We start from the raw sequence: 16,967 nt of genomic DNA, 5'->3' as shown, positions 1-16,967 counted from the left end.
CTGGTGGCCTTCTAACACTTTGAGAGAAGACTTCTCTCCCTTTTCGCTTTTAAAATGAGGGTCTATGCTTTGCATTCCGGGACGCAGGTAGCACTTTTGGTTAAATCACAGATCCTAGGACTTGCCGATCAGAAGGTCGGCGGTTTGAATCCCCGCGACGGGGTGAGCTCCCATTGCTTGGTCCCTGCTCCTTCCAACCTAGCAGTTTGAAAGCACGTCAAAGTGCAAGTAGATAAATTGGTACCGCTTCAGCGGTAAGGTAAACGGCATTTCGGTGCACTGCTCAAGGTATGATCAAGGTAATCATAGACCACACCAAATAATTGTGGGGTGGGGGTGGGGGAATGAAAGCAGAATTTCTTCCATGAAGAAAACACTGTATATTTCCCAAACAATGGGTTAGATTCTACTAAATAGTTGCTATAGTGGGAGCTGGCACAGCGACTCATGCTAGCACAACAAGGATTCCCCCCCCCCCACGTCCTCCATGCCTTCCCAAACAGCTCTGGGGGTAGGTCAGGAGAACATCAGGATGACACACAGAGGGAGGAGAAGGGAAGTCATTCTGTCTGGCAAGAAGCAATGTTTGTGTTGGCAGAATGATCGTAATAGCGCAACACTGAACTCCTCCCAATCGATTGTATCGAACCCTGCCATTCCACTCACAAAGCAGGAACAACTCCTCTCCTCTGCAGCCACCATGCAACCTCAAAATCTGCTCCGGGGTGCTGGAGGAACCTCCCAGAGCAGATTTGGGAGGGGACATAGGGAGAGGACACACATCCAGGGCACACACCCCTCTCTCCTCTTTTGACCCATGCAGAAAAGCTGAGAAGAGACATTATCACCCGCCCAGGAGTGGGAGGCCTCTTGGGCTTGCTGACCGGAAGGTTGGCGGATCGAAGATCGAATCCACACAATGGGGTGAGCTCCCATTGCCCTGTCCCAGCTTCTGCTAACCTGGCAGTTCAAAAGCACACCAGTGCAAGTAGATAAATAGGTACCACTATGGCAGGGAAGTAAATGGCATTTCCGTGCGCTCTGGTTTCCGTCATGGTGTCCCGTTGTGCCAGAAGCGGTTAAGTTATGCTGGCCACATGACCCGGAAAGCTGTCTCTGGACAAACGCCAGCTCTCTCGGCCTGAAGCAAGATGAGCGCCACACCCCATAGCCACCTTTGACTGGACTTAACCATCCAGGGGTCCTTTACCTTTAACTTTTGCTCTTCAGTAGAATCTAAAGGTGTTTCCAATAAACAATAAGGCTTGACTTCACAGGCTCTTGGAATGAATGAAAGTAATAATCTATCCTGCCTGAGATATTTGGCTTCAGGCCTGGGACACATTTTTATTTTATTTTAATATAATTATCTTTGCTTTCCTAGAGACTTTGTCCTCTGCTGTTGATGAACCATTATAATAGATCAGGATTTCACTTTAAAGCATAGCTATATACTCCAGGGAAGCTATTTATTTCCATTATCCCAAGACTGTAGCATCCCCTCTGGACCTTCCTGGTCTCTGCTTGCTGGGCTCTAGGCATTTAAAGGTTAGCTGTGCAAGTAAGCTGTGTGTAGGATCAGAATAACATCAGCTCCAGAGAGCAATTTTCCTGCCTGGTTGAAGATAACCAACACTATGGTAAGCATCCTTTCCTATTCTCTTGCTTTGACAACCACAGCTAATGAAAGGAAGGGAGGCAGATGGCAGAAATGTACAAAACGTATTCATGGTGTAGAGAAAGTGGATAGAGAGAAGCCTTTTTTGTCCCCTTCTCCTAATACTGGAACTGACAGCCAGCCAATGGAACTGACTGATGGTAGACCCAAGACAACACACAGCTTATTTATGGAACTCACTGCCACAAGATGTGGAGACATGGCCACTAGTTTATAGGATTCGGAGACATCATCACTGGGGAATGTCTTATCAATGGCTACAAGTCATGACAGGTATGGGGAACCTCTAAATTCAGAGGAGCATGTTGTTGAATACCAGCCCCTGGAAAGAGAGGGCTGTTGCCTTCGCACTCATGATTGTGGGCTTCCCAGAGGCATCTGGCTTTGCCATTTTGGAAACAGGACACTGAGACGGAAAGGACTTTTGATCTTATCTGGCAAGGCTCATTTTGCAATGTTATGTAGTAGCAGGCTAAAAAAAGAAAGGTATAAGGGCACAAAATACTCTGTCATTCAATGTAAATGACTACAAAAGTCAGATGATTTGCCTGTCTGTCTCTTTCTCTCCAGTACGGATTCATCAACACTTGCCTGAAGTCTCTTCTAATAGAGAAATTTGGTGAAGAAACCTGGGAAAATCTCAAGTGAGTATGTGTACCTTTCCGACATTGTACAAGTGAGATTTGAAAACTTAAAAGTCAAGCAGGGGATAATTCTTTCAGTTATGGATACACTAGAGAGAAACACACACAAAAAAGAAGATCCTTGTTGCACCTTAAAGACTAACAGATTTATTGTGGCATAAGCTAGTGTGGACAATTGTCCACTTCATCAGATTCATTCAGAAAGATGCATCTGACATGAAGCGAGCTCTGGTGTGAAATTTGTTAGGTCCACAAATATTTAGAGTGCCACAGTTAACATTTGGGAAGGATAAAAAAAAATTCAGAATGGGTTCAGCAACATCTCTGGCAATTGCAGTGGTACATGCACCCTATTTTTGTTTTATACAATGCATGCATGTTCATGCATGTTTCACAGTAGGCTCCATCTTAAAAGAGGCATTCTCTCCTGTTTGAGACAGAAGGGGAAATTCCTGTTTTTAAGAAGGTGCCTGCCAACTGTGGGTTTGTAAGCACTTGAAGAACGATTTTACTGGGTTAAAAAAACCCAAAAAATCTCTCTCTAATTCATTTTGTGTACATTTAAAATGGTTTTAAGAAAATTATGCAAGTAACATTGCAGTCTTCCTTAAAAGTTTTGCATTGCTATATTTTTAAGTAGATTGTACACATCACACAATAAATCATGCTCTCCGTTTCGTTTTATATTCAGATGCTGATGTTAGTTTTGATACTTTTACAGGACAAAAACTGGGATTGAAGACACCTTTATGACATACACAGTTTATGATGATGCTGTCACAATGAAGCTGGTCCAGGAAACCTGCAAAACACTAAGTTGTGAAACATGTTCTGGTTTCATTTATTATCTTTGTATTCTTTTAATTTTGCCTTTTAAAAATTATCTTTCTGGCTTTTAATTTACTTTGATGTTATGTTTAACTGTATTATTTGGTTTATATTGTTTTATCTTATGGAATAAGCTTAGTTTAGGGACAAAGAATTGTGCAACCCCATTCTGAATGTGTTTTCTGCTGCCCTGGGTTCTTTGGGGAGGAAGGGAGGGATAGAAATACAATCAATGAATAAATAAAATACTGATGGACAAGCAAAACATGCAACACGATCCAAGGAATGTTTACTCAGAGGTAAGCTGCATTATGTTCCATTGGACTTAGTCCTAGGAAAGTATGTATGGGGTACAACTTAAATTCAATTGCAAATTGCACTTGTTTCTAGGCAAATGGGCATGCATATATATATATATATATGAGTGCCCTGGAAGTAAGTCCCATTGGACTTATTTAAAGTGGGCCTGTCAGCTTCATCAGTGGAGCATGGTGTCTCTGCCTTGACTCCAGATGAAGGCCATGGGGTATCCTTCCCATTCAGGGGTGTGGAATCTGTGGCCCTCCAGAAGTTGCCTTCATCCCTGATCGTTGGGCTAGCTGGCTGGAGCTGGCTGAAGTTGCCGTCCCATTACATCTGGGGGGGGGGGGGTTGCAGGTTTCCCACCCCTGCCTTAGCTAATCATTCAGTTTCCTCATCAGCTGCACTTTTTGCCCACCAAAACAGCTAAATGGAGCTCCTACTGAAATGCAAGAACTAGCCTTGCTATTGGCGTCTCTGCTGTCCCGCCCATTGCCCTGTGAGAACTGTACACATTTCTCTGAATGGAGAAATTGTGTGAAGAAAGTCATATGATACTGGGGGCATTAACAAATGCTAGGGTGTTGCGCTGAGGGGGGGGACAGGCAAGTCTTCTTCATGGCAAAAGGTATACTTTCTGCTGTGCGCAGGTATGTCTCCTTCCTGTCCTCTGCCAAACACAATATTAGTGCTATGCCATGCCACACACTCTCCTCACATCACCAAACAAGGGGTAGCTAGGTTGGCAGGAGCAGGGACCGAGCAACGGGAGCTCACTCCATCACGGGGATTCAAACCGCTGACCTTCTGATCGGCAAGCCCTAGGCTCTATGGTTTAACCCACAGCGCCACCCGGGTAGGGTCGACCATATGTTTCCTGGCAAGAGAAGAGATCTTTCTGAGCAGCTGAGAGGTCTCTGCATTCAGACTAGGACGTTGGCCAGGCTTGTGATCTTTTGAGAAGGTGTAATGGCTGGATTTTGCTCATGCTCAGTGCTTAAGAGCGATTATTCCAACCCTGTTATTATTTGTTCATCTCATTTATTTCCACTCAGAGCTGTCAGAAGAGGCAGTGCTCAAACTTTTTGGGGAATACTTTTTCAGTTTCTGTAAGATGTCTGGATACGACAGAATGCTACGGACCCTAGGAGGAAATTTGATGGAATTTATCGAGAACCTTGATGCCCTTCATAGCTATCTTGCCTTGTCCTACCAGGTACCTCCTTTGCTGTGTAGACACAATTCTGAAAAGCCCTTTTAAGAAAATAAAAAATAATCAATTTTAGAAAGGGGGGGGGTAAATGTGTGACCTGGACCTGGACCTGGCCTGCCAGTCCCTGGCAAAACTGAGGGCTTCTTTTCCCTATCACAATGCTGAGGTGAGGGGAAAAGTTTAATCTGCTCATTCTACCTGGGATGATGTGATACAGCACTGTTCTCTACTGGGGCAGTTTGATAAGTTTAAAGTCCACCTCGCAGCTTAGTACTACGACTGGGAAATCTACAATGACAATACAAGAATTACAATACAAGAATTGATCAGTCTGGACACTGAGGTCCAGCACCAAGGGCCTTCTGGTGGTTCCCTCACTGTGAGAAGTGAAGTTAGCAGGAACCAGGCAAATTACCTTCTCAGTAGTGGCGCCCAACCTGTGGAACTCCCTCCCATCAGATATCAAGGAGATAAACAACTAACTTTTAGAAGGCAGCCCTGTTTAGGGAAGTTTTTAATGTTTGATGTTTTATTGTGTTTTTCATATTCTGTTTGGAGCCGCCCACAGTGGCTGGTGAAGCCCAGCCAGATGGGCAGGGTATAAATAATAAAGTAGTAGTAGTAGTAGTAGTAGTAGTAGTAGTAGTAGTAAAAGCAAAACTGAATCCTTTTTCATTCCTCCTCTTGGCCGCACAAGAGAAAGAGAGTAGAGGTAGAAGTATGTGATGTAACATGAAACTGTGGTTAAGCATTACGACTGAACTCCACACAGGCATTTTGACTCTGAAAAGTTACCTGGGAAGGGAATGTGGTCCTTGTTTGGAGAAAGCCCGCTCCCCCCCCCTTAACAGAATTGTCTCAGAGGCGCTCATCCCAAGGATGTTAGGAATGCATCTTTTAAGAATGTTGAGCATAACTATTGTGTGTAGGATTCCCCCCCAAGAAAATAAAGCAATAGTTTTTCTACTTAGGAAATGAATGCGCCATCATTCCGAGTAGAAAGAACCGATGGGATGTTGTTGCTCCACTATTACTCCGACAGAAAAGGCCTGTATCATATTGTCCCAGGTATACTACAATATCTTGTTCCTTGTCAGGTTTTGCTCTGGAAACCTTTCCATAGAGGGTAGAAAATATGTTTGCACTAATGAACTACCTGTTTCCTATTTTGGGACAATTCCTCCTTCCTCTCCAGTGGTCCTTATGGCCCATCCCACCTTGTTCAACAGGGTTCCCCTCCCTGACTGCAGTCTCCATGAAGAGAATTCCACCTAAAAAGCCAGGATGCTTCAACCCTAATTGCTAGAGGAGAGGGAAGTCTGGGCATGTGTGAAGAAGGAAGTATGGAGCATTGTTTTCATCCAGGAGCGCCTCTTGATTAATGCCAATTGTCTGAATTATGGAGGAACCAACCACAAATCATGCCAGAGACGGAAGCACGTCCATGGCAGGGACACACTCCCAGGCCGCACCCGCTCTGCCTTTCAAGTTGGCAGACACGGGTTAGCGTGGCACAGTGGGATGCAGTGAGCTCCCCAGACCCCACTGGGGAACATTGCCAGGAATTTTGCCTCATAAATCCTGGCTTTCCCCTGCCTGAACCTGAAGAGCAACCACCATTGACTCATGACGTGACCGGAAACACAAACGATTATTCTTTCTTACATAGGAATCCTTGAAGCTGTGTCAAGAGATTTCTTTGACAGCGAAGTGACGCTGAAGATTCTTCATCAAGATGTAGAAGAGGAGCGCACTGGGAAGAAAGAACACGTGGTGTTTTTTCTTTCGCAGAATGAGAAAGAAGCAAAGAATGGGATCGAAGAAAAAATAGCCTCTGCAGGTGAAGACTGTCAAGAGGATGAAAAGGTGACAAAATTGGTCCTGTCAAAAGTGGGAGGGGGGGTTAGTTTTGAGTTAGCAGGAACATTTGTGGCTTAGAGAGGGGGAGCAGCCTTGCAAGTCTCTTAAGATATTGTAATAGATGAATCACTCTCCATGTGTACAGCAAAACTGATTATTGTGCTTTATACCTTCTATGGCAACCATGAGGTTGCTCTGTGTAAATGGCTTTAGAATATGAGCATGATTCAGTTAATCTTAATTACCACGATGTACCATTTTTCTACCAATGTTCTATTTAGAGACTGGATGCTGCTTTCCAGAAAGGGAGGGAAGAATCTGTGTTGCACCAACTAGAAAAGAAATCTCACTGGGACATTGTGAGGCACATTGTGAAATTTAGGAGAGGTATATTAAATCCTTCTTAACCTCAGCATGATTATTGAAATGAAAGATGGGCCTCATCAGCATAAATTAGAGGTTGTCTTTGGATGTAAGTATCCTTACAGAAAACTGCCAGATGATATAATAGATTGATATAATTGGAATGTGATGCCTTGCTGCTTCTCAATTACACTGATCTATGCTTAAGTTCAGGTAAGTGAAAGCCTGGAATTTTATTACATAGACAAAGATACCCACCCCTTCTGACTACACACACCAAATCTTGTGTCCTGCTCCAAATTTTGATGCCATGTTCTCTCTCCCCCCCCCCCAATAAAAATCAGATTGTAAATATGTTAGGAACTGTGTGGAACTGTTTCAGCCAAATTCTTTATTATCCAGCAAGCAGAGCTTCACAACCTCCAGAATAATGAATACCAAGGTGTAGGGGGGCTGCGGGTTCTGAACAGCTACTTGTGTCTTCCAAACCAGAAATAGATGCTGGACTGGCCCTATCATGCATTATCCCCCTAAAACGGTGAAGCATTATCCCGCTACAAAGGGGGATAACTAAGGCAGGAATTGATATCTGAATGGTATAACAAGACGTTTTCCAAGTGTTGGACACAGCAAAGGAAAGGATGTATCAATGGAGAATGATCAAATTACTATATACAGGCGAAATGTGGAAATTCAAGAAAATATTCTCTCTTTGTAAATTCACTCTGTGTGTTGTCTATCACTCTGTGTTTCATAGAGGACCTTATTCGTACCTTGGAGCCATTTTTTCCTGAGAGACTTTGGGTTGAGGAGAGAACTTTCTGTTGTGCGTTTCCTTTCCACATTGTGTTCGATGAAACAGTAAGTTATCCATTGGCCTGAATCCTTGTAGCTGGAATAGAGATGCTTGTTGAGTTGGTCTCAGAGTATCTGTGGCTGAAGTGTATGCAAAGTTTTAAAATTACAAATGTATGTTGGCAAAAGGTGCTGTTGTTTTTTGTTTAAAAAATGATGTACAGTGGTGCCCCGCAAGACGAAATTAATTCGTTCCGCAAGTTTTGTCGTCTAGCGAATTTTTCGTCTTGCGAATCACGAAATCCCATAGGAATGCATTGAAAATCAATTAATGCGTTCCTATGGTCAAAAAAAGTCCAAACAAAGCCAAATTTGGTACAACAACAGTTTATTAACTGCTCTTTAAAGTCACACATACTGTAAAGAGCAGTTCAAAAATCGAAGGGAAAATAAATTAACTTTATAAACAAAACATGTCTTTGTTTTTAGACAAAGGAAACAAAGCCGCGAGACGTTTTCGTCTTGCGAAGCAAGCCCATAGGGAAATTTCGTCTTGCGAGGCAAATCGAAAACGGAAAAACCTTTCGTCTAGCGAGTTTTTTGTCTTGCGAGGCATTCGTCTTGCGAGGTACCACTGTAAGTAGGATCACACATGAAGGTGTGTTTTTTTTGTTGGTGCTCAAGAGAGTTTGAAAACTTTCCTTTTAGTCATGAAATTATGCAACCTTTCTATCTGCTCCTCAGCTGACGATCAAGCAGGCTGGTGTGAACATTCAGAAATTTGTACCAGGCTTGCAGATCTATGGAACCAGATTAGATGAGTATTTCTCTATTGTTCACCCACAAGTTACATTCACAATCTTTAGCATACGGAAGTTTATCAACAGCCAGTTTGTTCTCAAGATACGAAGGGATGCGCTGCCTAACTTGTGGACGAGACGGCCCATGCTAAAGCTCAGAGGTATCAAACAAACTTGCTTTTTGCAGACATCTGAATGCTAAGGACCCTCATGCTAGCACTGTGGTGGCAAGGAAACTTGAGAGATGGTCACCTGCAGTTTTATATAAAAATGGTTGGAAGGCTTTGGAAGACTCCCACATTTCTAGATGTTAGTTAATCTATGTGATTCCATTGATGGATTGCTTCCCGTAAGTGTCTTGAAGTGTTTTCACAGAAAAATATATAGAGAGACAATTAAAAATAATTCCATATTTAAAAACAATTTAAAAGTCAATGCAGAAATAGACAGGTATAAAAATAACTCCACTTAAAAGGCTGGCTGAGATACAAAGGTCTTCAATAGGCACCAGAAAGAAGAAAAGAAAGATGGCACCAGAATAGATGCAACCACACTAAGGGCCAGATTCATATACAGTATTGTAGTACCGGTAATTTGGGCCTGTAAACAGTTAATCTGAACAATTAAGATCTAATATCCATTCATTCTGAGTGGTGGTTGCACAAGAAACCAGCATTTAATACTTGGGAGCAAAGACAATATAGCCTGGTGTCTCCTGATCCTATGAAACTTACTCACAAATCATACAGAGACTTTCCTTAGCAAATGGAATACCACCATAACTGCTTGTATGCAAGGCAAAATAAAACAAGGAAACAGATCTACATTTGGGGTGTACAATATACATCTCTGCTATAAATTTGTGTATTGCATTTACATATTTTATTAATATGGCAAATGCCAATTTAAAAAATGTTGCCCACCTCTCCCTTAGGAGCCATTCCTCCTTCCTTAACTCTTCCAGTGCCTCACAAAAGAATTCAAAATTCTGGACCCAAGTTCTAAACCTCTGTTATGATCTGGTGACGAAGCATTTGCAAGATTTGGGGGGTTCAAGGTGTGCAATAGGTTTGTGGTGGTGTTGCAAGTAAGATTCAGCTTAATCAGTAGCTTTAAACACAAGGGAATATCATTCTGTAACTTATTTCATTTTTTTTAATGAAAAGGACAAATGATCTGGATGGATTCCATGAAGTGCATGATCTACTTGTGCTCACCCAAGTTGCGCAGTTTGGAGGAACTGGAAGAGCAACGGATGCACCTCTCTGACATTGCACAGCACGACACAACAAGGGATCTCATCCTCTTCAACCAGCAACGGCTGGCAGAGATAGAGCTATCTAACCAGCTAGAGAGGAAGAAGGAAGAGCTAAGGATTCTCTCCAAAAACCTGGAAGCGGAAAAGAAGAAATCGGAGGCTCTGCTCTATGCCATGTTGCCAAAACATGTGGCCAATCAGCTTAAGGAGGGCAAAAAGGTGGAAGCAGGTAAATGCTTTTTGTTGTCCTTTCATGCTTTAGTGGCAGCGAGGATATCACTGCAATGTTTTGAAAGACTGGGCAGCTACCCAATTTCAACTGGGAAATTCTAATAAAGCAAGACAGAGGGGGTTCGGCAGATAGTCTGGGGGAAACTGGCTGATACTCTAACATTGCTGATTTGGCAGGTTTGGCCTTGGTTGGTTCCCCGAGTTCTGCTGGGAACTCAAAATTAGAGTGGGGTGTATGTCTCATAAATAAATATATTACAGTATGATGAGCTTGAGTGATTTCAGCTGGAATGTGGGGTTATAGTTTGCTGTTTAAAGTGTGTCAGAAGTACTGCCACCTAAGAGATTCACCTCAACACAAAAGGATTCAGAGGATATGTTATTCTTTCTTTGCATATTTTTACATTAAAAGCAGATTTTGAGAACTGGAAAGTTCTGTCTGAATGCATCCTGATTAAAAGTGTCCAGGACCATGTGCAAAGGTTTGCTGCCTTCACTGACAAACCCAGTGGTTCAATAAAATGTAACACTAGTCTAAGCCACTTGAGTCCATCTTGAAACAGAAAGACTTTTCACAGTCTGAGGTTGCCAAGCTTTTTTGGAATAGAGGGAGCATTTAGAATTTTGAGAGGGTGCTGGGGACACAACTCACAAAATGGCAGCCGTGGAGGGGGTGTGGCATAGCACAAAACAAAATGGCTGCAATTGGGCATGTAGCATAGCACAAAATTAAAGAGACAACCACCCCTGACTGCCTTATTCTTACCATGGGAAGTCAGCATGGTCCTAATGAAGGAGATTGCACATGTACCAATGGTGTTGCTGTCTAATGATAAGAAGGAATATTTCTCAGTACCAGAGGGAATAGTCAGGGTGACCATACCACTATCATTTCACTTAGAAAGTGTTTGCATGTTTTGTCCCTGAACATCCTTTCTAGGAGAGCTGGAGACTTCCTTGAAAGATAATGAACACTTAGAGTTTGGGGCACCAGCCAAGGGTACCACTGGAAGCCTTCATGGGCACCAGGTTGCCAGCCCCATGTCATGCAGGCAGCTGCTAGCTTCAGTGAGACAGCTGCTTCAGGCGGTAATCTGGGGACAGCCAAGAGGAACAGCCGATCTGGGCCCCTAAGGAGCACACTACTCATTGCCTCCTGAACTTGTCACCCATAGCCACCGCCTGGGAAGAGTGGGGCCATTACTGCCTTCTCCTCTCTGCTCTACTTTTCTCTCTCCTGCCACAGGAGTTTCCAGTCACCTCAGGCAGCAGCAGTGGTGTGTGCATGTGGCAGTGGAGGCAGCAGCGACAGGGCACCATTTTCTGCTTTGCCTTGAGCGGCAAAATATCTTGGGCTGGCCCTGAATGTGGGGATTGGTTTTTCATCTCTACCAACAGAAGGACCGAAGCAAATGGCACTGTCAACTGCGTTGGCCTTACAAACAGAATGGTGTCTTGTTTTTGTGGCTTAAAATAAACAAAACAGACTTTCCAAAATAGCCATTCTTCTTTTAATTATTCCCTAGGAGATTTTAGTTGCTGCACAATACTTTTCAGTGATGTCGTGACCTTCACAAACATCTGCTCTGCCTGTGAACCTATTCAGATAGTGAACATGCTTAATTCCATGTACTCAAGATTTGATCGGCTAACTAGTGTCCACGGTGTTTATAAAGTAAGCGTTCTTGCAATTTACACACATTTTCATCACTTATTCTGCCTTTCCTGCTCATCTTGATGTTTATAACTGGTTGTATCAAGCCCTATCACTATGAAAAATTGTTTTAGAATGATGGACACAAGGATGAGAATGAAAACTGAAGACTATTAACTTGTCAAAAACATTAAATTGTCAAGCCTTTCCAGACCAGTTTTTCCTTCATATCATTTCCCTCTGCAGCATGCCAGTATTCTTTCCTCCTTTTATTCCTGTAAATATTTCCCCTGCTACCTAGAGCAGGCATAGGCAAACTCAGCCCTCCAGATGTTTTGGGACTACAACTTCCATCATCCCTAGCCAACAGTGGTCAGGGATGATGGGAGTTGTAGTCCCAAAACATCTGGAGGGCCGAGTTTGCCTATGCCTGACCTAGAGGATAAACTGCACTAGTGCAACCTTTTAATTGTGGTGGTGGTGATAATGTATTATGTTAACTATCCGGGACAGATTAATGTCTCCATCCAACATTGCCCACATAGAAACATAGAGTTGGAAGAGACCCAAGAGTCATCTGGCTCAACCCCCTGCAATGTAGAAATCTCAGTTGAAGCTGAGGAAATGCTGTGTGCTTATTAATAAGCCTTGCTAAATGGGGCAACTGGCTGTGGGCCCTCATGAGAGCAGCCCCTGAGCTATAGGTGAAATATAGGAAGGACATCTCTCTGCGTGGGACAGGAAAGTGGGGAGTAGTCATGGCACGTGTTGGCCAAGGAATTTTCTGCCTTCCCATCCCTACAGTATGTCTCTCTATTGCCTTACAGGTGGAAACAATAGGAGACGCCTACATGGTTGTAGGAGGGATCCCAGTGCCTGTCAGCAGTCATGCTGAAAGGGTGGCTAATTTTGCCCTGGGCATGAGAATAGCTGCAAGAGAAGTGATGAACCCACTCACAGATAAGCCTATACAGGTACATTTGATCTCGACTTCAATTGCATGATTCTATGGATGCCTAACTCAGAAGTAATTCCCGCTGAATTCCTGCAGTTGGCAAAGCAGTTGGATGGGATGACCTCCCAGTTCTCTTCCAACTCTGGATCTCAGTTCCAGCACCTCTCAGGTGGCTGCCATTGACATTGTAAGAGAACACGGGAGGCATTCATAGTGAGTTCCGGCACCTCTTTTTTCTAGAAAAATAGCACTGTTGGAAGGTATCACTATTAGTTATGCCTTTAATTGCCCTCCTGTGTCTGGTGAGACACTAGGACATTGTTCATGGAAGACAATCTTACTCGGCTACAAGTGATCACCAAAGAAGAAGAATCCCATATATTATTTTCCCAAACGTTCCGGCCTAGTTCTTCCATTGTTGAACTATCTCTCACTATGCTGCAGTCAGTAGGAAGCCGACTAGTTTGCTGTGGTGCAGAAAGTGTTTTTGAATGACGGACTTGCTAAATGTCATGTTATACTGCAACAAATCCAGGAGGTTGGATGAAAAACAACCAACTATTTCTTTTAGAGCTGTAACAGAGAACGCATTTTCCTTTGTTGTGTTTATGCCAGCAGATTAGAATTGGGGTGCACACTGGACCAGTTTTGGCTGGAGTGGTTGGGGAGAAAATGCCCAGGTACTGCTTGTTTGGCGATACAGTCAACACAGCTTCTAGGATGGAAAGCCATGGACTTCCAGACAAAATCCATCTGAGCCCAACAACGTTCAGGTAAGAACCTGCAAGTCAATCGCAACACAAGGAAAATTCTCCTCTTGTCTTTTCTACATTGGCAGTACCAAGCCTATCAAATCCCAGACGTTTTGTGGGATCTGTGCTGTCCCTAGGACCACTAACATGCTCCACATCAATTATCGAATTATCTTCAGGGGTAGGCAGTGAGAACTTTTGTAGGGCAAAGCGGATGACCTACTGATGGGTACTACTGCCTTTCTCATATTCCAATTGTCCACTCTATATATCAGGTGTGGGGAACCTCCAGGTGTTGCTCAACTACAACTCCCACCATTGGCTATGCTTGCTGGGGCTGATGGGAGTTGTAGTTCAACAACATCTGGAGGGCCAAACGTTCCCAAAGCCTACTGCAGATCAATAGCAACATTTTCTGGCAGTGGATCCTTATCTAGCCAAAAGAGCACTAGGTAAAGGGACCCCTGACCATTAGGTCCAGTCGTGGCCGACTCTGGGGTTGCGATGCTCATCTCGCTTTATTGGCCGAGGAAGCCGATGTACAGCTTCCGAGTCATGTGGCCAGCATGACTAAGTCACTTCTGGTGAACCAGGGCAGCGCACGGAAACACCATTTACCTTCCCTCTGGAGCGCTACCTATTTATCTACTTGTACTTTGGCGTGCTTTCAAACTGCTAGGTTGGCAGGAACAGGGACCGAGCAACAGAAACTCACCCCGTTGCGGGGATTCGAACCACCGACCTTCTGATTGGCAAGCCCTAGGCTCTGTGGTTTAACCCACAGCGCCACCCGCATCCCTTTAAAAGAGCACTATCCACACAGAAAATGGAAATATCAGCAGGCTTGGGGGAATGGCAGAGTTTGCAGAAGCACAACCAATAGTTTGGGGGGACAACAGTAAAGTGGGGGGCAGGCATGCACCACATAAACAGCCAGAGAGGACTGAGAATGCTCAGGGGGAGAAAAAATGCTGATGGACGTGGAGATAAGATAGAATGGTGGACTTTGGGAAAGGACATGGCTCCACACGGCAACACTTGTTGCGAGTCCCACTTGTAATTTCTGTTAGGGCTGTGTACACCCTATATCTTTAAAGCACATTCTTTCCCTCGAAGAATTCTGAGCGCTGCAGTTTGTTCAGAGTTGCTGGGAACTGAAGCTCTACAAGGGGTAAAATACAAGGCCCAGAATTCCTTGAGTGGGGGAAAACACATTCTGAACATGCTTAAAAGGTATGGGGTGCACACATCCTTAGATGCATAAGCGTCAAGGAGGGTAGAATTTGGCAGCGTGGAATCGGGTGGAGGAGCTGGCAGTATCATGAGGGACAGAGGTGTTGGACACCTGAGGATTTTGGGAAATGGGTGAATTGTGAGCCCCACATTTGCTGTGCTTCTCGCACTCAACAGAGCATTATCGCACCAAGTGTTTGAGATGGTGGAAAGGGGAGAGATACAGGTCAAAGGAAAAGGGAAAATGACAACGCATTTTCTGAGGAAAAACCTCCATGCCACCGAGAATGAAATAATGGGACGACTGGAAGAGACATCTGGTAATGGCAACGGCAATGGTGTGAGTCTGTCGAGGGACAGAGAAATTCTTACTGTTGTTTAATATTTATAGCATCATGTAAGGTGTCGGTTCTGAAATGAAATCGCTCTGCCACCATCTACATTGTGTGATGTATCTACACTAAGAGGTTGATGTATTTATCTCTATATTCTTGGATTTAGGTTCCATGGCCAGGACTAGTTCTTATGAAATCAAGCGTTGTTTTTCCTGCACTTTATTTTTGAGCCTCGCTGTGCAAAACTGCTTCTATTTGTAAATGGATCTACCAAGCTTCAAACCCGCCATGGATTTGAAATAAGCCTCCAGTCAAAAGCTCATGTCAAATTACAATTTGCCTTTTGAACGCACAAGATTCTTACTTGTCTTTTTGGTAACGGATTAATTTTGCACATGTGCTTTGACTGGTGAGATACAAAAATGGAATCCTCAGCTCAAATTCAGAGAAACCCAAGTAAAAATGCAGTAATAATAATTCTGCCTCAATATGTTGGTGCTGGAATTTCCAAGCTGATACACTTTTGATGGTTCTTAAATGCTTTAATTAAGTTTTTATTTCATTTTTAGCTGTTTGTTTTGGTGCTTTGTTGTTTACTGCTCTGGGCTCCTTTGGGAAGAAAGGCAGGATAGACTTTTAAGAAATACTACTACAGTGGTACCTTGGTTCCCAAATGGCCTAGTTGTCAAACAAATTGGCTCCCGAACGCTGTAATTGTTCCGGTTTGCAAACATTTTTCACAAAGCCGAATGTCCAACGTGGCTTCCGATTGAGTGCAGGAAGCTCCCACAGCCAATCGGAAGCTGCGCCTTGGTTTTCAAACAGTTTCGGGAGTAGAACGGACTTCAGGAACAAATAAAAGTTCGAGAACCAAGGTACCACTGTACCAGAGAGTGTGTATTATGATGAGGTGTGTTAATTTGTATAGAATTTACACAATACTAGCCCTTTTCTCTTTTTTTGTTGAAGCAGACACTTTGGAAAGCCATCATCATGGCAAGAATGTTGTAATAATGAAGTATGCTGAAGATTCTCTTACAGCCAGGGACGCAGAGCATAGAAAAGATGCGGCAGGTTTGTTAAAATGTTCACGCAATGCACAGAAGCTGTGGGATTAGTATTGGTTACCATACTCATGTTTACCTCCCCAATTTTGGAGAGGGAGGGGGGAAGTGAATAAACTCACCATCCCTCAAAACTTCTAGCGGCCTCCAATAAATCTGCTGCTATAGTGAATCCAGAAGGCTTGATTCAGTTGGTGCAATTCTATAAGTGCAAGGGCTTTTGAACCTCAATGGAAGAGAATGGGTTTTTTAAAAAATCAAGTATTAAATAAAGGAAATACATGAGATAAAATTGGATGGTATAATAGAATATGCAGCAGAATAAGGGTTGCATAGAATGCCATGGAGAAATGAACTGGGAAGTGATATGTGATGGGCAATGTATGTATGATGAATGTAAAAAAACAGTGGAAAATGCACATTTAAGAGAGAGAGAGAGAATGGGATTTTTGCCGATTTCCCCTGCCTCTTGGAACTGTTGTTGCTTTGATTACCTAGATGCAGAAACATGCACATTCCCTTTCAAAAATGAGAGTTGAACTGAATTGGGGGAGGCGGGGATATTGTGTGAACTGTCATTACCCATGTGAATTATTGTACTCCTGTGTGGCAGCAGACAATAATGGCGCTACCTCTAGGATGGCTAACAAACTGGCTCCAAATTAGAATATTCCTGATTGTTTTTCTCGCACCTTTTGCTTCCTTCTCCCTGTTTACCTGTTAGGGGCTGAAAGTGATGCTCCCCATGGAGAGCATTCACAGCAGAAAAAAGAAGTCTCACTTCCTAATCTGTCAGAGTGTGCGGCTCCCTCAGCACTTTGCATCCTGTTTTAGAAAAATGGTCATATGAGGAATGAAAACTCAATGGGGGGGGGACTTCTGCATGTTACCTACACTACAGCTTGGAACGTAACCTTGTGTGATGAATTCAAGAAGCGGCAAAGGAAGAGCAGGCAATGTTTTGCTGAGAACAAATGGTCTACTTCATCCTTCTCTTAAAGAGT

At 43.5% G+C, this 16,967-nt stretch overlaps 1 protein-coding gene across 2 annotated transcripts; it reads left to right on the top strand.

Moving 5' to 3' along the window:
* Nucleotides 1–2,042: 2,042 nt before the first annotated feature.
* LOC308584369 (guanylate cyclase soluble subunit beta-2-like) lies at nucleotides 2,043–16,967 on the top strand. 2 transcript variants are annotated; one of them, XM_081189100.1, is made up of 15 exons: nucleotides 2,043–2,322; nucleotides 3,044–3,138; nucleotides 4,506–4,666; nucleotides 5,635–5,731; nucleotides 6,333–6,529; nucleotides 6,805–6,910; nucleotides 7,644–7,747; nucleotides 8,426–8,642; nucleotides 9,648–9,968; nucleotides 11,497–11,645; nucleotides 12,452–12,598; nucleotides 13,198–13,352; nucleotides 14,742–14,884; nucleotides 15,869–15,973; nucleotides 16,688–16,967. In XM_081189100.1, the coding sequence occupies exons 2-15, from the start codon at nucleotides 3,072–3,074 to the stop codon at nucleotides 16,795–16,797; spliced, it is 2,079 nt and encodes a 692-aa protein (XP_081045226.1). In that variant the 5' UTR covers nucleotides 2,043–2,322; nucleotides 3,044–3,071; the 3' UTR covers nucleotides 16,798–16,967. The 2 variants fall into 2 exon arrangements, with proteins under 2 accessions (XP_081045226.1, XP_081045227.1); XM_081189101.1 differs by having other exon boundaries at nucleotides 2,045–2,322; nucleotides 15,872–15,973.

The sequence above is a fragment of the Podarcis bocagei genome, assembly GCF_964188305.1.
Source record: "Podarcis bocagei genome assembly, chromosome: 3".
In the NCBI taxonomy this organism is placed as follows: domain Eukaryota; kingdom Metazoa; phylum Chordata; class Lepidosauria; order Squamata; family Lacertidae; genus Podarcis; species Podarcis bocagei.
The sequence above is the reverse complement of the archived record's forward strand: the minus strand, read 5'-3'. Positions and strand labels throughout refer to the sequence as shown.

What these genes read in the sequence shown, in the direction of transcription:
- LOC308584369 (XM_081189100.1), top strand. Translation starts at nt 3,072, where the DNA reads ATGACATACACAGTTTATGATGATGCTGTCACAATGAAGCTGGTCCAG. An exon ending in ACATTGTGTTCGATGAAACA is followed by an intron (nt 7,748 to 8,425) that starts GTAAGTTATCCA and finishes TCTGCTCCTCAG; the next exon opens with CTGACGATCAAGCAGGCTGG. An exon ending in GGGCAAAAAGGTGGAAGCAG is followed by an intron (nt 9,969 to 11,496) that starts GTAAATGCTTTT and finishes ATTATTCCCTAG; the next exon opens with GAGATTTTAGTTGCTGCACA.